Here is a 23944-nt window from a genome sequence, read left to right on the forward strand (position 1 = left end):
TTTTAATTTTGTTTTAACACATCGTCATCTGTTCTCAAGGCGCTTTAGAAAAGAAAGTAAAATACAAGAGCAACAACAATAAGGAACGCGTGAGCGGCAGTTTTAGAAATACACGGAACTACCGGAACAGAAGCAATGACACAAGGGCAGGGCCGGATTTATATGAAAAGAGGCCCTAGGCTATTCCACTTATGAGGCCCTTTCACCTTCCATTTTTAAGTTTGTAAATTACATGAGAGATAATAAAATTTTGCTAACAATTTGAATGTAGGCCCCTCTTAATCTTGAGGCCCTGGGCTGAAGCCTAGTTAGCCTATAGGAAAATCCGGCCCTGCACAAGGCGGTCATTTTGTGCCCTAAAAACACCCACACGGAGGTTCAAGAAAGAACCGTTTAGATTTGTAACTGGCTTCGTAAATAATCCTAAATAATAGACAATGGAGGTGTCAAAGACTTTTAAATGACTGCATCCAGTCACCGGGCCAAGCTCAGGTTCTCTCGCTCTGTTCGTGCCCTGCCAGGTCGCCCACTAAACATTAAAGATTTCTGCATTTTGCCCACATATTAGAAACTTTTTTAAAAGCCCGAAGATCCGCCTTCACATGCAGAACATCATTAAGTGTATGTTTATCAAGCTAAAGAGCCACAGACATCAGTGCACAGTCGCCGTTTGTAAAAGCTCCTACATCTCCATCGCCCCTGCAGTTCTCTCTCAAGAAGTCTAACAAAGTCAGCGGTTTGCGTTTGTTAAACTTAAAATTCACAACGCCGTCTGTGCCGGTTTTGGCCGTTAGGGGCGCTATATGGCCTTCGATGTAAACTGCTGGCTGCTTGCTGTAGAAGAAGCTAACGCTGGAATGACGACTTACTGTATATTAAAGACTCTCTGCTATTTAAAAAGTAACCAGGGAGACCACGCACTCTTAAAAAATAAAAGGTGCCAAAGTGGTTCTTCAAAATAAAAAAACAAAAACATATGAAGGTTCCAGATTATTTTGTTACCTGTTTCATATCCGGATAGCCATCTGGAATAGAAGATAACCAATTTGTGAAATGTCAATGGGCCCTTAATTTTAATAGGACTCTTACAATAACGCCTGCAAAGTTCAGGTTTTCTTAATCTTAAAATTTGTCTGGTCTTTGCACAATGTCTTGTCTTGTTTGTGTTTTAATTTTAATTCTATTTTTAATTTATTATTTGCACTTCATGTTGTTACACTGTGGACCCTGAGCTTCGTAATTTCGTCAGATAGATAGATAGATAGATAGATAGATAGATAGATAGATAGATACTTTATTAATCCCAAGGGGAAATTCACAAATGTATACTTGTATATGGTTGAGATGACAATAAAGTTCGCTTTAACTTTGATCTTGCTAGGTCGACTGCCATATTAAGTATTTAGGAACCTTTTCTAAGTCCAAAGACCGGGCAACTTCATATGTAGAGAGCACTAGTCAGAATGAAATGGTTAAAAGCAAAGGACACACGCAACCCAGTAAAGTGCCATTAAGGGAAGGGGTTGGGGTGTATCAGCTTTGCATTTTGATTTGTGGCAAAAACGGAAAATAAAAGCAAAATACATATATAAATAACAACGAGGTTGTATAGCGCTGACATTTACTGTCGTCCTTTTCAGATTCGGTCGGGCAGCCTTATGAGCGCCAAGTTGCTGCAATGCCCGAGGAGCAAAGAACGATTCCGGTGACTTAAAAGATAAAAAAAAAAAAAATGTTTAGAGGTCGCTTATTTCCTTAAAAAAATCAACTGGTCATAACTTCGTTAAACGAAATGATGCTGACGTTACCTGCCCGGATATCAATGAGTTGGCATAGCTGGCATGGCTGGCAGGCGCTAGTTTATTGAAGGAAAAGATGCTCTGACGCAACGAGCGGAGCGCGTGTCGAGGATTATGCGCCACTTTTATTTTTGATAAAATAACGAATTATTAAAATATAAACTCAAGATTGCGATACAGAATGGGTTTGACTACATTGTGCTGTATAAATTATATATTGGTTATTATTATTATTAAGTTTGTGTGTGTTAGATGAGGCTGTTGTTTGTTTTAATTATTTATTTTGGAGCTTCTGTAAAAATTTTAAATTTCCCCTTGGTGTCAAGTAAAGTATAACCTATAATTATCATTCTGTCCGACAACATGTCACCATTAAATTAAATACAGATAAACACGAAAATAGACTTGCATATATATCTCTTGTATTTTGGCTATGGTTCTACAAAACAGATTATGAAAGGCACCATATAAAATAAATAAAGAGGTATTATGATAGATGTGAAAGATATAAAATTATTAGTGCCTATTTATCCCTTAAACTATAAATAATTAAAATATGGAAAGCACTATATGGCAGCTAGATAAATATATAGTGCCTTTCACATTGATTTCTCCCAATTAGTGCCTTTCACATCATAATGCCTCCTACCTATTTTAGATAGTGCCTTTCGTAATTGTTCTATTGCCACTGTAAGTATAAAATACATGCAAGTATAAATATGATCGATGATATAGTAATTTGTCCAATTTATACTTGTGTTTACTTGAATTTACCCGATAACGTGTCACAGGTCTCTATGCCTGCACTCGGTGAAGGGCGCTATACAGAAGTAAACGAATTTGAATTGAGCAGGCAGGCAGACAGACCGACGACATCAATTCAATGATCGGTAACTACAGAAAACATTCTCTTTTAAATACAGTATGGCAGTCAAGATCAATTATACGTCAATGGAATTTGAGTGGTCGACTGACTTAACTAGTGAGAATGCATTTAACTCATTGCCACTTTATTGTTATGATTTATAATAAATTATCATGCAGCACTGTTTGTGGACTGATAATAAAAGTGGCAGTTCCGAAGCTGAGCTTTATATACACTTAACCAACGAGCAGTGTTATTTAAGTATTTAGTTAATACGTGCACTGTTTTTTCACTGTTTTTCCTTTCTTGTTTTCTTTTTACTGTTGATGCGAGCATTTTTGTCAATTTAACAAAGTTCTTCGAGTTCTTATTTGCCGTTTCACCTGTTATGTTAACCTGCAGTTTATTTTTCACTGTTTCTTTGTCGCCTTTTTAACATCTGCTACAAAATCTCGAAGTCATTACTGCACTTTAAAGCCGAGTCGACTTTGAAATAAATGAAAACAGGACCCTAACACGAACGACTAGCCCTCCATTCACTTTTCTCCCCCCAAACCCCATTTGTCCTCCCGTTATTCTATAAGACGGGCCTCAGTTAACGGTGTTATTTCTAAACTCAAAGCGCTGCCATTGGTTTAATGCGAAAAGGGTTGGTGAAATAACCGCAGTCCACTTCACGGCGATCCTGCTGGCTCAGTAACATCCTTTATTCAAGTTTAACCAAATAACTCGCGGCCTCATTTTCTTGAGATGCCATTAGTGGCGGACACGAGCAGCGCGTCCACTTCGGAATACTCGAGAGGCCTGCGGCTGGTGATGGGGGTGGCGTTGGTGTGTAAAAGAAAAGTATAAAAATAAAGAAAGAATTAGTCCAAAAGGACCTTCCTGAAAATGTCTCTTTTTACGGCATTCTTACTGGTAACGCGGCCTGCAATGTTACCGAGGATGAGCTCGAACCTCTCCAGGCATCATGTCCGATTGCGCTGCTGGGATTCCGTTTCCAAGCGACTGCGCAACTCGATTATGATGTCATGCATTATATTTATTTCTACATATTATTTTTTTTATGAAGAGGTAGATTACAGGGTCGGGGGTAACAATGCCCGCTGTCTGAGAGACTCAGGACTTGCATAGCGGCGTCACCGGTCAACTCCCGAGCGTGCGCCTCTTTCTGCGGTGCTCGACACTTCATTTACTGATGTGACTCATTAAACGGAGGACATTGGGGAGGCTAACGCGGCCTTTTCCCCGAGTTTCATTTACTGAGCTCTGCGTATCCTGTGCCCTCTTATAAACTGCCAATAACGCACAGCAGCCGATGCCGACTTACAATAAAAATCCAAAGGAGCTGAAAGTGTTAACGCGAAAGACAAGAGCGGAAGAGGAGCGTGCAGGACGACGAGGAACAGACTGGCAGCTCGCCTCGGGCACACCGACGTGCTCAGCGCCACTGGAGTTTCGGAGCTTGTAATATAAAAACACACACACGTACATTATAGGATAGATGTCTATGTACAGTGTGCGTGTGGACATTCATCCGTCCATTTTCCAGACCCGTTTGGTTTTGTTTTATCGTCTCTTATTCGAATTCAAAACTTTGCATTTCCCGTATTTATCTTCATATAGAGAGATTCGTTCGGTTATTATGTTGTATCCAACGTATTCCCTGTTGTTCATTTTTAATCGCTGTTAAGTGCTTTGAACTTGGGAAAGGCGCTATAAAAATAAAAAATACAAATACATACGTCCCATGCATAAACACATACACACAAAAACATTGTGTGTGTTCATGTGTCCATCCATCCATTTTCCAAAGCCGCTTAGTATACACATAACACATACATGAATAAATACATGCACACAAAAACGCACACACTATAATATATATATATATAGGATTTCAAATACACAGGATGAGATGTTTAATATCCACAAAGCTTACATATATATATGTACACACACACATGCATATTCATACATACATACACACGCGCGCACACACATTCATACATACATTCACTCACACACACACACACACACACACACACACACACACAGGCACACACCATATAAAACAGTGTGTTCATTCTACATACACCTGCGCATATGCAAAAATATTTCAGTGGTTTTTTTTTTTGGGTACCAGTCAAGTTCGCACAGCGCGCAGGAGATGCGGGCCTACATTAAAAATGAAAGTTTACGAGTTTTGTCAAGTCTATAACTCTCTTACGGTATTTTGTCATTTTAATATATCTATTATAGAGTAATATTAGAGACTAATAGACTAACAATTACTGATCCAAAAAAACAGAAAACCAAGGTTCCTCTAACGCTCGTCCCGAGCAGTCAGGTGTTTATTGTCGAACCGGCCACGTTCTGCACTTCGCCAACATAATAAGCGAAGTGTCAGATAGAAAAACGAACAAACCTGAGCTGCAGTCAATTTCACAAAGGTCTTACAAAATAAATAAAACAAATAAATAAATAGAAATTTTAAAAAGATACACATTGATTTCTACGCGGAAATGAGAAAAGACAACGGTTCAGGCAGAGCCGGCCACAAAGGCAGCTTTCATTTCCGTTTCTTAACTCTGTAGATCAGGAGGAACAGCACCGGAGAATTAATAATTAATAATTACTACATTATTCATTTTATTTAAAAAAAAAATCAAATGGCTTGATTCATCCGCAACTACCTAATATAGGCATAAATCAGCCTTTATCAGCTTTATTAAATATATGTGGTGCTCTAAATACCCGTGTGTGTATATACTGTATAAGATATATTTTTATAAATTTAATAAAATTAAAATAAATTCAAGAAAAAGGGCCATTTTTTTAAGACTACGAATTTTAATCAGGATATGCCGTGCGTACGTGCAGCTCTAAGATGTGAGCGTAAATAAATTGTGATGTATTTATTAGAAAAGAAAACGGCTGAAAGTTAATTCCAAGCAACAGAATCTCAATACGGCACTTAGAAACACAAGAACATTTAATCGGCTAAAAAGGTTGAACAACCGCAATTACTTTTTTGCATTCTTTTTTTATTTTTCACGTGAAACTATATTTCAAATTTCGTGTTGCGATTTCTCTTGTCACTCTTTTAATCATCTAGACTGAAAGACAAATAGACAGAAGCCGCACGTTTACATCATGGGAAAGGAGCTATTATATAAATACAACGTTATTAACATCAAGAAGCGTAAGTGATACACAGCCATATAATTTAACGTTTCATTTAACAGCAGTGTCAGGTGAAAAAAAAAATCAGTTTCAGTCTATTAAATGAAGTTTTGAGATGTGCAAGAAAAATATGCAATGCGTTATGTTTGTCATTTTAATATTTCTGTTTTAAACTTCAGGTGAAGTACATTAACGTGACAGGTGCTACATAGAACATTTTTGTACTGCATATCCATTTTTGTTAAATATTAAACACACACACACTTTATTTTGGCCTGAATGGTTCAAGTCTTATATTTTTAAATGCGGCAGTCAAGACTGAGAATCCAAGTAAATTCACGAACTTCATAACATTAGTTAAAAAAACAATAGTGAGACAGAAAATGAACTGCTCGGCGCAAATGCACACTGCTTGGGTTAAACTGCTGTTTCAGACAGTCCTGTGTGTCTAAATATTGAAGTACGATTTTCCCAAACACGCCTTTCGTTTATTTAGCTGTTCTCGGACTGCAGTTTAATTCGATTGTTGAGGGTGAATTAGAAATCAAATTCTCACCTTCCAGTAATTCCTTTGTTGAAATAGAGGAAAGGCGCAAGGAAGCAAAAATACAATTGCTAATAATGTTTAAGAATCCTTTTCAAAGAAACTGTAATAATATGTTATAATAATATATGCCGAACAACTTAATGGTTTTATTTTCGTACAGATTACAAATAATTAAACGTATTGAATGAAGAATGGAAGTAAAACTAAAGATCAAGCCAGTTTATTCAATCTGTCAACACATTCATACTTTTGGAAAAGCGGTGCAAATAAAACAAAATACATGATGACAGAATGTTCATTATATATACACGATAGGAAAGGAAGGTAACAGGTGCAGCGCTATATAATAATAGTGTATTACATTATTTAAAATAGTTACATCACTTTAATGGCGCCCATTAAGTCAGGGTGCAGCACAGATAAATAATGTATTTTTCATTATTATTTATATAGCGCCTTCCCTATGCTCAAAGCGTTGCAGTAAAAGGTGCAAACGGGACAAAGAGCAATGGCTGACTTGAACTTTTGAGAGATTTCATTTACAGTTTATCTGTCAGGCGGTCTTTTCTCTAACTTCATTTTAATTAATTTATCGTCAAATTACCTTAATTTGGAGAAATCCGACCGGGCGTTTTAATTTCATCAACTGTACTTTTAAAACAACAAATTATTATTTTTTTGTAATATTTCGCTCCGTCCTGCCTGTACACTTCGTAAGTGGGTATCCAATAGGACCACCTGGTTCAGTGTGGTGGTCTTCGCGCGTGGGTCACAACTCTTTCCAGTTTCCCACCTGTATGGCAGCAAAATGGGATGCACACAGTCGCAGGAGGCCGAGTCATCAAAAATTTCGTAACACAGACTATCGGAATAAAAGTACAAAGCGATATATCGCCATTCCATTGCCCCGACACAACAACATCATCTTGCTCGCCCTCTGCTTTTGTAAATTATGTACAACAGTGTCAAACTTTTGTACTTTGTAAGGTTTTAACACTTAAACCATTTTAAAAACAATCTCTACTGTCCTTCTCTACAGCAATCTACATAAACACACACTCACATACATAGCCTACATATATGCAAACATGTAAAGGAAAAATCCAACAATTCACCAATACACAAGTTTGTAATATGCATTTCTTATGACTGTATATAAATAAGACATCTTTTCTGTCTCACGCTACTGTGCGGCTTAATTAAAAGCAATATGTGCCTCCCCGGCATACCCTGCAGCATCTACCGCCTTGCCAGTTTATTAATTAATCAATAAAAGGAAGAAAAAAAAATCCTTACGTTGCATTGGCACTCCGAGCATCTCTGGAAGACTCTTAGCAGGACTCTCTGTAGCCAGTACTGCCGCACTTTGCATCATTTTATGCCACAAATCAGTTCTTATATTTAAAAAATAAACCGGAGCACTGGTTGTATTGATCAAATAAATACATATAAATATATATTTAAATATATACACACACACCACACAAATGTAAAAAGCAGCAGCAGCAGCCCTGGGCAGAAATACCCTGTCTTTGCCCGAAGCGAAGTTAATCCTTAGGTTTGGTTTATCCTGGGATGCACTGGGAGACTGCAGGCTGTTGCTCGGAGCTTTTGGTGAGCAGCTCGGCGGCAGTTTGATTCATTCACACTGCAGGGGTGAACATGACGTCAGTCTGGCCTTACGCACCACCCACCAACCAATGGGAGAACTCCTCTCTCGGAAGGGGCGGTCCTGTGAGAGGTAACAGGTGAGTACGAAGGAGGTGGGGCTAAGGCGGGGCTTCCATTCAGCTTGTTTTTAACGTGGGCCGGCACAAAGCTCAGCTCTGAATTTCAAGAGGCCATCTGTTATGTGAACATTTTAAAGAATTGAAGGTCTATGGAAGAAAAAAAAAAAGGATGCTGCTCTCCGAACACGTAAATGGGACAACGCTGAGAGCAGAGAACCCTCGCTCCCTCACATTATTCTAATTTGCGACTTCAGTCGGCATTATGGCTGTAAGGTGAAACAGAGGAGGTCAGGAAACTCCAAAAACATCCCCAATCGTTTCCCCTCCTCTCACGCAAGAGACGCATCAGGTAAACCCCGAGCACACCTACCGTTAAGTCGGGGTCCCTTTAAAAGGAAGACGCGGCGCCGTGCGACAGCCTCTCTAGTCTGCGCTTCCGTGCTCAGAGGGCCCTGCAGTCCACACCAACGTGAAGTTGGGTCTGATTTATTATCGAAAAATAGTTCACTCTTTAAAGCGTAACGTTTACCATATAGCTGTTATACTTGCTATTTTTTCATTGTGCTATTATTTCAAGAATATAACCCTACTGGTTTGCTACATCACACGGTATCTGCAGCTACATTTAGAGCCTCGCGTAAGCACATTTTATAAAGCTGATAAAAGCTTGATTTATGCATATATTAACAAAGCTTGGAAATTTGCATAATTTACTGCCGAGGGCAGAGTGGAGGACAAGCTGGTCGGGCTACACAACAGCACAGGAAAAAAAAGTACGGGGCAGCTCAGCTGCTTTGAAGGAATTGGTGGGCTGAGGGGTCGAACGTCGAGAACAAGATCCTGCTTCAAACTGTGTATTCAATTTTCTAAACTGACACTTCATTTTGTAAAAACAGTTAATACATTCTTCTTGAAGAGATGGATCCATTAAGATTGTATTGGTGCCTGCAAAGCTGGCTTCTACTCTTTTAATAATAACAACGGCACTTTAATGGCGCTTTAAGGGGCTGTGTGGTTCCTCGATTCCCCGACCATTTAATTCTTCTATGCATATGGAACTGGTTCATATAAAGAGGTTCCTTATGTGTGGACAAAACAAAAAACCTTAGATGTCTAGTAGGCCAGCAGGTTACGGACATCAAGAACCTCTGGAACTGAGCCTGTGCTGCTTTATGCAACAAGAGTCCACATACAAATCAGGAACCGTTGGCGTGTCACGAACCTGTTATCATCTGTTCGTGCTTATTTATGGAGCCTGCGTTACAAGTCGAAATAAATGAAGATTCTTTCTGGGACCTTCACGTAGCTCGTTCTCTATGGCATCGCTCTTTTGCGCCTTTATGTTTAAGTATGTAGGGTTCGATAAAAGGGGTCTGCTTCGCAAAACGGATCCGTCTGTGATGTAATGCATTCTATTAGACATGGAACTGCAGTTTACTCAAGAACGGAACCTCAAGTGCAGGTTTAGCAGCACGTTTTAAATATCTTCATTATATTTTAAATGAGAACACTCTGCAATACCAAAAACGTTGGTCACGTTATACTAATCGATACAAAGATTGCAATATAGTTTCCTTCGTAAAACGCGTAAAGTATTAACAAATAAATGAACAAATAACACTGGATTTTTAATTACCCTTTGTTTCAAAATTCCATTCGTGCATTAACATATTCGTTGGTTCAATTTCAAAAGTTCTCATTTGACTTTGTCAAAATATAATGTATAATTAAAATATATATAATTAGATACTCAGAAAATAACGAGTGTACTCTTAAACATAGCGGTTCATTAATGCACTATACTGGGTTGTGTGGTTCCTTTGCTTGACAAAGATCCATTTCGTTCTGTGGACGCTTCTTTGCAGGTGAAGTTGGGTCTTTGAGCTTTGAAAAGGCTCTGATGTGGAAAAAAAAAAAAGAAATCTTTCTTGTCAAGCAGGATACACCCGATCAAGAACACCTGACCTGAGCCCGTGTGACTGCATTCAGTCTAATAAAAATCACGAACCCCATGGTATTTCAGAAATCTTTCAGAACGGCAGCATCAATTTTAATTCTTTAAGTACCGACGAATAGAACGGATTCGGATTCTGATACGGATCCATAATAAAAAGTTCTTTCAGGAACCTTCAAATGGATGATCCTTTTGGTCACCAAAAATGGCTCCTCTGTGGCATCGCTCTGAAGAGCCACCCTGGCACCTTAATTTTTAAGAGAGTATACGCTATCATTTGTCTTAAAATATAATAACTCACAACCCAAAAACTGATCCGAACATCTCATCCAAAATACACATTCACGTGTTATCAGCAGAGTACTCGCAGGTGTTTCAGAACAACGATGCCCAACAGAAGTAAACCGATTTGTAATTTACAGATTAAATATTTGTTTAAATATTTCTAGAAATGAATTATATGGTTCCAGGTACATTCATAAAATCTCTTATTGGAATAATACGATTCGTTTGGCATTATTTGGTGGCTCAGAGTGAATATATAAAATGTATCAGTAAATAAACACAAATGTCTTTAGAGTTCTGCACACTTTGCACTTCACGGCTCTACGGCGTCCCGACACCGAGCTCAGCTCAGCTTTTTAATCTTCGCTTCTTCTCTCTCTGTAATTAGTTAGAGGAACCTCCTGTGACCACATTTGTGTGCCATACATATGCAGGTAATAGCTAAAGGCACACACTACTGAATACATAAATAAATATACTGTATATATAAACTAAGATGGCAACTCATTAGACCTGCAATACAAGCCGCTCTAATTCACTAACAAATTAGCGGTTTCCATAAATATGATAAATATAAATCTGAGTATGCTTTATATGATATTTTATAAAGCATACAGTTTATTTACACTCTTAAAAATAAGGGTGTAATGAGTGGCTCTTCGGAGAAGAACGCAATTTTTGATTCTCAAAAGAAAGGTCCAGAATGAACTTTAATTTACTATTATTTCATGCTATCTAGCAATATTTACTTTATATGATGTCTTTGCCTTCCTGTAGTAGTCCTTTCACATCGCTCTATCTTTGTCTTATATAGTTCCTTTCACATCTCTCTCTCCGTAACACACTCCATACACAACCATTTATGGATAACAGATTGACAAAATACCAACTGGTTCCCGATTTTAAAACAACAACATTTATTTATATAGCACATTTGCATACAAAAAGTAGCTCAAAGTGCTTTATATAATGAAGAAAAGAAAAATAAAAGACAAAAGACTGCATGCACACAATCACACAGGCTCAGTTCAGGTGTTCTTGATCTGTTCGTATCCTGCCTACGCATTAAAGATTTCTACTTTGTCCACATATCATTTTCCAAACAAGACCCAATTTCATCGACAAAGAAGCCCTCGGTGTAAAAAAAAGGCTCTTTGTCAAGCGACAGAACCACACAAAAGAGCCATTATGGTACCGTTACTTTTAAGAGTGTCAACTGTTCATAATTATAACAGACATATATCGCTTCATTTTGTTGAATGGAATTTACTAATGAAAACTGCATTCAATAAATGGAAATAATTAACACTTAAACATCTAATCATGAATATTGTTGGTGGCATAACGAACGAAAGTCGTATTCCAGGAGGGGGCAGAGAAGTGGTTAAGGCTCTGGACCTCAAACCCTGAGGCTGCGGGCTTGGGACACTGTGTGACCCTGAACAAGTCACTTCACCTGCTTCTGCTTCAATTGGAAAAGCTAAAGAAACGGAAACAATGTGGCAAGTGATCTTAGATAAATACGTCATCAAATAAAAAATAACAATGCAGTGTATTATTATTTTGAAAAACCATTTGGCAGCACCTGGGCACGTACAGGACACAGCTTTTCTCGTTTGTCCGTGTTTGGACGTTTTTCTTGTAAAAACTTAACTAAAGACATAAAAATGCCCCCTTAGGGACGCCTCCACTTTTACGGTGTGCCTTAGCACGTATCTTTCAGAAATATCAGTTCCTTGCAAGCATCTTAGTAAAATGTCCATGGCTCAAGCATTCTTCAATTCAAATAAATTCATTTACTTGACATTTTATTAAGTTATTACTCTTTGGTGAACACTGTGTTGATATCATTTTGAAGAGCATTCAATTAAATATGGCCAACTGTTGGCCATCTGTGCCCTTCATTTTGGCGTGCGCAGATTATCATTCCAAAGATCTATATAATAATTATGATCATCATTAGCATCGCTATCACCGTCCTAACTAATTTATATGCTAATTGTTATAGATCTACTTGAGGTCATAGAACATACGCAAAAATGCAAATATATTATTCTAATAACAACAGACATTAAAGATTTTACAGTGCACTGAAGAAACTGTCAGCATGACAATATTGTGATCGAAAAATGGCAGTCGGGTTCGGAATTAAAAATGTGAGGTTGTGCTATACAAGATGATTTTTTTGGATTACAGAATTAAAAAAAGAGACATGGTACAGCATTGTCTACGCAAAATCGCCAGTGTTAAATGAACTCTTACAGCGTTAATCTAACATTTAGAAGCGTTAGTATAAGTGAGCTTTTCGTGTGTACACTCTTAAGTGTTAATTTATCACCAACATTTTTGCTGTCTACAAGACATACATACAGTATATATTATGTATTTCTATTCACCTCCCAAAGACGTGTGTTTGTGTTGGCTGCTGCCTTGAGCGGACGATGCTGCCCGGATAGGCTCAGGGTCCTGAAATCTTCTCCCGGATTAAGTCGTCTTGAGAGAATGTTTAATTAGGTTTTGATATAATGAACTAATTCCCCTGTAATTACTCGTAACGTTCACCTTACCCAGATTTTTTAAATGAGCTTTTATTCAATTCTAACAGGGTGGTACAATAAGTGACCACTCTCGCCAGCCATTGTAATGACCTACAGATAGCCTCACGCAGCGGCCTGTGAAACTGCGGGCTGCCCTGCCCACGATATTTTTTTCCTGACGGTATTTAATGATCGAGTTCCAATCGATATCGATTCTTTCCAGCTGTTATAGACAGTAATAAGATTTCTTCATCAAACGTTCTTTATGGACTAGACGCTATACAGTTCACGTATTTATGTTAACAGATCACACGTCACAGGTCGCGCAAAGTGTCAGGGTCGAGATTTGAACTCGGGACTTTGTTGTTCCTTATTATACAAGTAAGGGAATGCGCAGTGAATTCCGAAAGACCAACATGGGAGAGAGATGGGCTAGTCGATGACCGTAACCTCGTGTGAAGACCTCCATCTTCATTTCACTCGCATGGTTTTTTTTTTTTGCCTTGCCTGCCTTTTCATTTTTGTCCGCTCCAGATCCAGTGTCCGGTGAGTCTTATTACTAACTGATACTCTTGCGTACAGTATATGGTGGTCCGTTTACCCTTACTTATATCATCCGTCCAGTTTCTGCCCCTTATCCGGATGCGGGTTACAAGGGAGGCATATATAACGCCACATACACCCTGTAATGATAGATGTTATTTTATGTATTATAAATAAATAAACAAACACCGCACCGTTCCTGTCCACTTGCAATTGCATTGTAAAATGACCCGAATTGTGCTGTTCACACATTCCGGTGATAGGATATTGGAATCCAGATCTTCAAACGTTTATGGAAAATATACATTTTTACTCTAAAAGATTGTATTTGAAGATAACAAAGACACTGCAATGAACCTTATTTTTTATATCAAAGCTCGCCTGTTTCCTAACCCTCTTCGTTAAATACACGTTTTACCTGGTATGGTGCTTAAGGATATTCGACAAAGTTATAATACACTCTTAAAATCGAGGTTTTTCAGAGCGATGCCATTAAGAGGTACATTTTTGGTTCCCAAAAGAACCTTTCACATTCCAGAAAGACCCTTTATTTATTTAGATCTGTAGGCTCTATAGAGATTTGTGAACTGGGTTCCTGCCTTTAAAAGTACTCTCCCTGCATACAATCACACAGGCTCCGTTCGGGGTTCTTGGTCTGTTAGTATCCTGCCAGGTAGCTCACGTTAAAGAATTCTGTTTTGTCCGCGTACCACGCTTACAAATAAAAGTTGCCAGGGCGGTTTTTCAGAGCATTGCCATAGGAGAATCATATTTGGTTCCCAAAAGAGCTATCCATGAAGGTTCCAGACAGAAGTGCTATTTATTTAGATAACAGGCATTTAATGGCTGCGAAAGACACATTTATGATTTTAAAAATAACACAGGAGAAGTTACTGGTTTCTTGATCTGTTATCCTGCTAGATTGTATATGAAGACATCTTTAGGTAGACAAACATCCCCTCCCAGAATGAAATGGTTTCTTTGTCAATCAATGGAGCTGAACCACACAATCCATACAGTAAAGTGCCATTAGCGAGATTTTTTTAAAAAATGTGATTGGGCTTTGAAAAGGTCCCTAAGAACCAAAATGCAAAGAAGCTTTCCTAGAATCAACATGGTTCTTTGTTCAGGAATGAGGTTACCACACAATCCAGTAACAGAACCGCCAAGAGTGTATGCCTGTCAGTATTGAACCTCATTGGTCTCAGCATTTACATTAAAAGTTCTTAGCATCACTTACACGTGTTAGGGCTGCCTGCGAGACTCTTTACGTTGCCTTTAATTGTCCATGTCGTAGCAGTGCATGGCACATCATTCCGATGCCACTTTGATCAAATTATTGTCTTGGATGCTGCAATACCCCCAATTACTGACAGAGACAGCGTCACACACTTTTGGTTGACCATCAAATTTGAAAAAAAATCTGTACGTGCAAAATATGAGACGGAATGGTCATTGGCTCTGTAGGTGAAAAATGAGCGTCGAGTTCAGGTGCGCTGTAAGTTTAAGTCATCTGGAATGGGCTCAGGCCGTAAGATTTTGGATTGCATGTTGACTTCATATACACTTATGAGGAGGCAGAAGAGCATAAAATCTCCATCCATCCATTTTCCAACCCGCTGAATCCGAACACAGGGTCACGGGGGTCTGCTGGAGCCAATCCCAGCCAACACAGGGCACAAGGCAGGAACCAATCCTGGGCAGGATGCCAACCCACCGCAGGACTCACACAAACACACCCACAAACCAAGCACACACTAGGGCCAATTTAGAATCACCAACCCACCTAACCTGCATGTCTTTGGACTGTGGGAGGAAACCCACGTAGACACGGGGAGAACATGTAAACTCCACGCAGGGAGGACTCGGGAAGCGAACCCGGGTCTCCTAACTGCGATGCGGCAGCACTACCACTGCGCCGCCCGCATAAAATCTCTAACGTGCAAAAGGGATGTGGCAACTGGACAGGACCCCAACCCCCTGAACCCCCCCCCCCCCCCCCCATCTAAAGTACAGTTAGCAGGTTTGAGAATGTTATTTGACTTTTTTTTACTGTAATGTGTAGAGCTTGAAGTGAAAATGCATTGACTTGAACTACAAACTCACCCTGCTCATTAGCAACCCTCATAAATAAAAGGTGAAAAAAAGTGCTTTCTTCATTTTTGGTTGCGAAACGAACCATTCACTTGGAAGGTTCCAGAAAGAATTGAAAGTTCATCAAAATAATCGCCTAATAATTTCTTTAAAAAAAGAAGAACCTGATGCTTATGTACGACTGTGGAATAACAAGTTGAGAGAAAATGACGTAAGCTAAAAATCTGACGTAAAGTGGTAAAGGCACTGGACTTTAAACCCTGAGGCTGAGGGCTCCAATCCTGCTGATCCTGTGTGACTATATGAGCAAGTCACTTCACCAGCCTGGGCTCCAAATGACACACACACACAAAAAAGGAACCCATTATATATCTCTCAAATGGAAAGTGAAGTCAGTGAAATTCTCACCATCCTTGCGCATAACATTTTGAGTTTAGATTTACCTCAATATGATGACCACTTTAATGCACACGGCAGGCGTCTCATTCAGGTCTGGCTCCTGCTTTGCGTCCGTTATCGCCTGGATATGCTTCGGCTCCCTGTGCGTAATGAACTAAAATATGAATGGAAGGGCGGTCCAGCTGTGATCTCGTGCATGGTTATATTAACGTGAACAGAGCTATATAAATACAAATAATACTTAAAATATTCGAATATCAATGGAGTGGCATGATCCGATAACGCTTATTGTGTCAAATTGATATTAGAGAAGTGAAACTTCAGCGGTTGAAATAAGCCCGCGAGCGGAGGACTAAAATAAATAAGTGTATTGAGTTTACCATCTTCTGGGCATACGCCACATGGTGAATTGGTGTACGCTTACTAGAATGCCAAATAAAAAAATAAAATAAAACAATCTTCGAGTTAAATGACGTTAGCGGGTAATTTCACTGGTTTGATTTCTTTATTGATGGGAACAAAAAAGCAAAGCATAACAAACAGGGGGCTCGACATGTTCATTTGTGGATGATAAACTTAACAAAAGAGCCAACTGAAACCCAAAGTGTATGGCTCTTCAGAACGGCGCCATGGAGGAACCATTTTCATGTTCCTCAAAAATCATCAGAAAGAGCCTTTACTTATTTCGATCAATAAATGATGGTTCCATAAATAGCCACGATCAGAATGAGAATACGCTAGTAAAACAGTAGTGAGTTCATGACTTGAAAGAAGTCCTGCTGGAATAATGACTAGTTCTGGTTTTGTTGATCTTACGGTATCCGCCAATTATACATGAAAGATTCCCATTTTGCGTACAGCTTAGTAAATTTTTCAAAGATAAATAAAATTAATAACCAAAGAATGTTTATTTGGATTAAATGGTTCTTTGTTATACAATAGTCCAAGAACCAGACATCCCAGTGAAGAACAATTTAAAATCCATTATTTTGAATTGTGTTTTTTGAAACGGGTCTGTTATGAAAATCTAAATCCAGTAACGCATTAAAAAATCCAACTTTAAATCTTCGCGCAAGTACCAAGAAGGCAGGAACCCGCCCTGGAAGGGTCGCCAGCCAATCACAAAGCGCACTAACGCGCACACTCAGAACAGGTCAGTGCAGTGCGGCCTGTTAGCCAAAAGCCATCCGATTTAGGGTTTGATAAGGTTTTAGCACAAACCTGGTGCGCAGATGTAAATGGAGTTGTGCTGTTAATGATTGGTTAGGGGGCCGCCATTTCCAAGCAAGGCACCTCCGTAACTTTATTATTTGATCGGTTTCCTTTCGCAGTAAACAGAGGCGCACAATTTATGGATTTGCCACTGCCACAACCCGGGCATGGTTTCGGCGGGTTTGTGGGGCGGGTGATATCGGGGTTGGAGGAAATCTACTGAAAAACGAAATGCAAACGCGATTCCAATGCCTGATCACATACAAACTTTAAAATACAGGTTGCAAAATGTTCTCTTTACTGGCTTGTGGTCGGTTCCAGGTCCAATGCTTGATTCCTTGACAAAGAACCACTGTATTTTAGTATGGGTTATTGGCATATGAAGTTCGTTCTTTGGTCTTTGAATATGTTCCTAAAACGTGGACAAAACAGGAACCTTTAATGTATTGGCGACCCAACTGATCAAGAAAGCCCGAACTTCTCCTGTGTGATCGCACGCTGCCAAGAGTCTTTGGTATTTAACTAATCAATTATCATCTACACTGATCAAAATAGAATGGATCATTCTGAAAGGATATATTGATAGTCCTTTTACGAACTTAAATGGTTCCTCATCATCGCGCTGAAGGACAGATTGGCACCTTGGTTTTAAGAGTGCTCAATTAGTTTTCCTGTTCAGCCAGTTGCCTTATGAGATGGCCAATTAAACGCTACTGGTGAAATCTGCTGCAAATTTAATATACAGTACACTTATTTTGCCCCGCTTCTGACCCCGACCCCAAGTAACAGCACACCTGGAGTGAGTAAGAAGATTAGGACGATATCCCAAGCTGTTCGGGAGAAGAGGGGCACCACACTGGCCCCTCTCGAAGATTCACATGAACGTCCATAGCCTATCATCAACACTTGGCTGACACTTTATCCAAGGCGACTTTCACATTGGCTCCATTTCTTTTGTCCAAAGCCCCCCACCCATTCAAGAGCAGGCAGGTGAAGTGACTTGCAGGGTCGCGCAGTGTCAGTAGCGGGACTTGAACCCACAACCTCTGGGTCTGCAGTCCTCTGCGTCGCGGTGCCTGCCTCATGTTCATGTGTTCCTCCGTGTCTTCACTTTAGTAGACCGTCGGTTATGTTCAGCGGGTTCACCAAGTGTGACGCTTGTTCATTCGAATCATGCCCTTCTAAAAACCAACGGCGCTATAAAACTTAAGATAGATTAATGTGAATGATAGTTTTATATAAGGCAGATTGAATTATTTGTATGGCAACTTGCGATAGCGTGGACTGTGAAACGTTCTATAAAATTAACATTCACGGCATGGCGGACTTATCGGCAGATATTGATCCTCAGTCTTAATTGAAGGGGCCAGGGCGGTTCTTCAGAGTGATGCTATTAAGGGGAACAACTTTTGGTTCCCAAATGAACCATCCACATGAAGATTTAAGAAAGAATCTTATTTAGATCCGTAACAAGTTCCATAAATAACAATGAATAGATTATAACAGATTTATGAAACAAGAACGGATTAATAATTTTAAAAGGACTGCCGCTACAATAACACATGCAGGCTCCATTCAGGTTTTCCTGATCCGTTGTTTCCTAATAGGTCGCCTACTACAGTATACGTTAAAGATTTTTTTTATGCACACATTAGGAACCTTTTCAAAGAAAAACGAAATCCTATGCTAGGAACCCTTCATAGACTCAAATGTTTTTGCTGCAAGCGGTGGCTCTGGAAGGAACTCACCAAGTGCCATTAAAGAAGCTTGGAAAAGCAGTGCGGTGCATTGCTTGTTTTGGGCAAGGAGTGTGGTCCTGAGCAGAGGCCAAAACAACGTTTAAGCTCGCTTGCGCCTAGAACTTAAAAAAAATAAAAAAATACAAGATATTTTTTGTATAACCCAAAAAAATCATGCAATGAGTGTCGCAATGGGCTTTAACAGGCCTTGTCTTTTGACAACCCCCCAGCCCCAAAAAAACCCTTGTAGGGAAAGAAAGATGGAATAAACCATGGGAAAGGTAATTCAGAGAGAGACCTCTTCCTAGGTAGGCTGGGCGTGCAGTGGGCGTCACAAAAAGGGGTGAAATACAATACAGAAGAGAACACCGTGATCCTCAATACAACAGTACAATAGTAATATTACAAAGTACAGAGCAAAACGCAAGAGATGATATTCATTAATAGAATTCAGATTTAGAAAATACGCATCCTTTGTCGAGTCAGCGCATCGCAGAAGTCACATGAGCCAAAACGGGGCGGCGTTCGAGGTGTTCGAAGGAGCCCAGATATGCGGTCTTTCTCGACCCTTCACTCCAAGGCTCTGCACGAACTGGAGGTCTTTTCATCCGGGTTACAAGGGCAGCCTTAAACAACCACGAGTTCAGTAAATGTCATCGCACGCCCGTCACACATAAACAATGGAGTTATGTTGAAAACAAACTTGGATTTTTTTTTTGGGATGCGATACTTGAATGTTTTTGTCTAATTTTTCTATAAAAATACTAAACATCTCGAGAGTATTAGAGCGTCCTGTCTTCAGAAATAAGGAACAAAACGGGAGTTTGTAACGGAAATGCTTCAGGGTTAAAGCACCTGATAATTGTTAATATTAAAAAAGCACAATGACGATGAACCAGAGCAGTAAAACATTAGTATTTAGAAAAAACAATGATGACAACAAAAGTACTGTAATTAATAGCAATAAAACTCCCAAACGTCTTAGTCCAATAACACGCGGTAGCAGACTTGGAGCGAGTGTGGGGTCAGCGTGGACAAAGCGCGAGTCCATCTCAAGGTAAATAATAATAATAATAATAAAAGTGATTATGAGGTTGACACGTTAGCCGTAAAATGCAGCACAGCACTGTTTTAAAGATCCGAGTCTGATACCGACCAGTACTCTTGAAAAGGCTGGTTCTACAATGGCACTTTAATTGGTTCATCTCAAATTTCGTCATGGGAAGAGTTCTTTCCTTATTAAATTGGTTCTTTGGACCTTGAAAGGGTTCTTAATATGTGGACACAACAGAAATATTTAATGTACAGGCTACAGGATACAACAGATCAAGAAGATATAAAAACGTAGCCTATGTCTTACTCTCCTAATAAAATCAGGAACCCATTAATATTTCACAAATCTGTTACCGTCCATTCCTGGATATTTGTTGAGCCTTTTGGGAAAGCAAAAACCCCCCTCTCGGTCCGAAGGACCACTTTGGTACTTTTATGAGTGTGCACGTGTGCCTGGGCTTTTCCACTCCCCCCAGGGCTACTTGGTTTTCTCACATGTCCCAGAGAAATCCAACTTACATAATCAGGTTTCCGCTAACCTACTACTCTTAACTGGCTCTGATTGCTATGGATGATGGGGCTGGCGTTTGTGGTGCGTCGCATGATGCTGGGCTTCAGCTCCCCGTCCGATCCTGTAAGAGGAAAATGGTTTCAGAAAATAGGTGGATAATAAGAAGACGGCAGTGTATATCAATAATGCCCGAAATACTACTTGGTGATGAATGTTTTAGAATGCGTTATAAATAAAGACTTTCTACAACGACTAATGATACGCGTATTGTTAAAATTCACTCTCGGTGTGCTAAACCGGTTTCGGGACGGAATTCTAATTCGATTTTATGACACCGGATGTCTCTCTCTCTCTTTTTTTTTTTAAGGCTAGTTTACCGTGTGTCTCAATCATGAGAGTGAAGCCACGAGCACACAAGGAGAACGTCGTCATAATCGTTAGCATCGTTCCACATATCAACTCGTTCTGTTTTTTTTAATTCGATCCAATTCAATCTCTTGGGTATTCGGAGTTTATTTCAGCAACAGTTGAGTGCAAAGCAAGAGCAAACCCTGCATGGCGCCAGTCTTTTTGAGTACGGATTCCACACAACACACTTTTACTATGACGTGTTGATTTGTGATATCCTGAACGGACTTAACTAAGCGCTGTCAACAATCTGCAGTCCCACTTGATGATAGAGGGTGTTGTTCCGCTGATACCGCGTGGTTCTGGGATTGGATGGTCGTTTTTTGGTAACGCGAAATGGTCGGGAGAGATTACAATGACAGCGTGCAACACAAGAGGCATGTTTGGTGATTCAATAAATAAATTAATTATAAGCGTGTGCCGTTGCGTTGCGCGCAAGAAGATACAACTAAAAAAAATACAGGGACACAGAAACCAGAACATACTGTAAGACGGGATGCCCAGGTTGTAAGCATTTGACCATTAAGCTAAACTAGTTTACTTGTTAAACAGAATTCTCAAACTAGGCAAGGAATATTCAGTTTCTGAATTCAAATGTACTTAGTTTGTTTTAAGGTGAAAGTGCATTCCTTTCCACGTGGGAAAGGCACTATATAAATAAGGTATTATTATCGTGTCGTCGGTATACCTTCAATTCTGGCGAGGTTTCGCATGTCACTGTGCATTTGTGCGTTGCACACATAAAGCTTCTTCTTGTTTGTTTAATTGGCTCAAAAATGATCCATCTTGTAATTACACCGGCTTTTTTTTTTTTTTTTTAAAAACAAACTCCCGGGATAAAAAGCACCCTGCCCTGCTTCTGGAGGATATTGTATGTTAACCAAATAAGACAGTCTTGATTAGCATTCCGAATTCCCAGACCGCTCATTTATCTTGACCATCTCACTCCCACTCTCAGGGTGACTTCTGTGCGGGTCTCGTCACATTTAAGGCGAACAGCGTTCAATGAAGTCGAGTAGGAGAGACCATTCATTTCTGGGTTTCCTTTCAAGCGATTTTAATTGTTTTTGAAAGCTCTTTGTTTGAAAGATCCTGCACAATGAATCGCTCTTCCTTAGTTGCAAAAAAACACACAACGCGCGCGCACATATAAAAACCAAAACAAACAAAATGAACTCAACAACTTTTAAAAGTTTAATCAAGGAGACCGAAAAATCTGACAATACGATTATCCAATAGCAAATTTTAGGGCGGATAAATTTAATCCAACCAATGAAATTCCAGGTGGACATCGCCACTTTGAAATAAAACCAGTTATTAACTCAAATGAAATGTTTACAGTATAATTCCGATTGTGAATATCGAGAAGTCCGCGCGTGCTCCGCTTCATTGTTATGGAGGGACACCCAGCTGCTAATCAACTCACTCTTTGTTCACCAAGGAAATCACAGACACTGGCCATTATGAACTATATATGATGCATTTGATTTTAAAAACACAAAGTGCACATTTTAGTTAAACGAATAATCTGAATGTAAACCTGCACGAATGCAAGCGTGCAGATTTTGTGCAAATTTGTTACCTCGGATCTCGAGGTTCACGCAAGTCGCGTATTATACTTTTTTTTTTTTTAAACCTTTGTCCACCTTTCTGCTACCTGCAATGAACTGGAGGAAGAGCTCTTCACTGTCATCGAGGGCTGAACAGAACTTTTCATACACCTTGGCATTGTGAACCTACCGATTGACGGAAAGACGGACGGCCAGCAGCTCACTTTGGATTACATACCAACAGCAAGTGGGCTGCACGAGGGTATACCGAGTGGCAGATGGCACTAAATACACATCCTTGCCAAATGGGGCATATAGTGGGACGGATACATTTGAATAAATAAGGAAAGGCTTTATGACCATCCAATTTGCGCGAGTTCGCTTATTAATCAAATCAGTGCTCTCTATTTTTAATAATCGGGAACAATCTGGTGAACGAGATGCGACTCCTTTATTGACAAAGAAGGTATTTAGATCGATGTATGTCAGCATACAATGCAAAAAAAAAAAAAAAAAAACCCCCAAGACCCTTTTCATTATTTTCATTCAGTTGCCAGTGCATTTAGTTTAATGCCTACTGTTCTACTTTGTCCATAGCCAGCCTCACAGGATTCGAGGACATCATCATATCCACATCATATGAAGGGCACAGAAGCGCTAAGTAAAAGACAATCTCTGAATGCATAATCGATTCCAGTCAGTCGCCTTCTCAGAGGTTACGTAACAAAGCACGCCTCGCGCTCCGTACTTAACTGTGGGTGACACTTTAAAAACTTACACGAAGCCACCGTTCGATTTCTTAATCTGTTTGTATAGAATGTCCGACTCATAAAGCACATACCCGACAGAAGCCGCAGCCGCTGACCAGCTCTCTTCAGCACCGTCTCGGGTGGACAGCGCAATGCGTTCGGTCTGGGAGCCGCCCGATCAGCAGCTTCTCTCATCACCTCCGCCACGCAACCAGAGAGCCTCCTTTATAATAAAAGAAAATGAAATGAAGAAAAGAAAATGAAAAAAAAGGAGGAAAGCAACGGTCACAAGCATCTGGAAATGGTGCAGCGTCCACCACAGTGTGCCCGGCCAATCCTGAGAGTCAGCCTGAGCAGGGATCCTTAGCAGAAGGCTTGGAGAAAATTAAATTGCACTTGAGGCCAAATTCTATTAGGGAATAGTTATTGTCTCCTGACAGGCCCTGTCCATTTAGGTAATTATGTAAAAGACACGACTGAATTTCTTAAACAAAACATAAATTCTAATCCTTCACTTACATATTCATATTTTCAATTGTTTTATGTTTCGCTTTTTTTTTTTTTTTTTTTTAAATAAAATTACCAACACATGCACATCAATGTGTGTTTAAACAAACAGTTGCCTCTCTGAAATGAAAGTTGATTTGTAAAAATATGTTAAAAATAAAAGGAACATCAGCTTAATTACATGAGGAAAAACGTACTGCAAGGGGCAAACTAGTCTCTCTCTAATATTTAATCAAAGAAAAATGAGTCTGCACCTAACAGTACATTTTATATTTA

The 23944-nt window shown here is 39.6% G+C and overlaps 1 protein-coding gene across 2 annotated transcripts in view; it reads right to left on the bottom strand.

Annotated features, from left to right (window-relative positions):
* The window catches only part of lhx4 (LIM homeobox 4), a 52702-nt gene extending 29085 nt beyond the window's left edge, over nt 1–23617 (bottom strand). The window contains exon 1 of one of the 2 annotated variants that reach the window (XM_028810650.2): nt 23254–23617. In XM_028810650.2, the coding sequence (XP_028666483.1) occupies nt 23254–23356 (103 nt within the window). In that variant the 5' untranslated portion in view covers nt 23357–23617. Of the gene's footprint in view, nt 1–7693; nt 8017–23253 lie in introns of those variants that run through there. The other variant, XM_051933047.1, reaches the window with a different exon arrangement.
* Between the last annotated feature and the right edge of the window lie 327 nt (nt 23618–23944).

This window comes from Erpetoichthys calabaricus, chromosome 10, assembly GCF_900747795.2.
Source record: "Erpetoichthys calabaricus chromosome 10, fErpCal1.3, whole genome shotgun sequence".
In the NCBI taxonomy this organism is placed as follows: domain Eukaryota; kingdom Metazoa; phylum Chordata; class Cladistia; order Polypteriformes; family Polypteridae; genus Erpetoichthys; species Erpetoichthys calabaricus.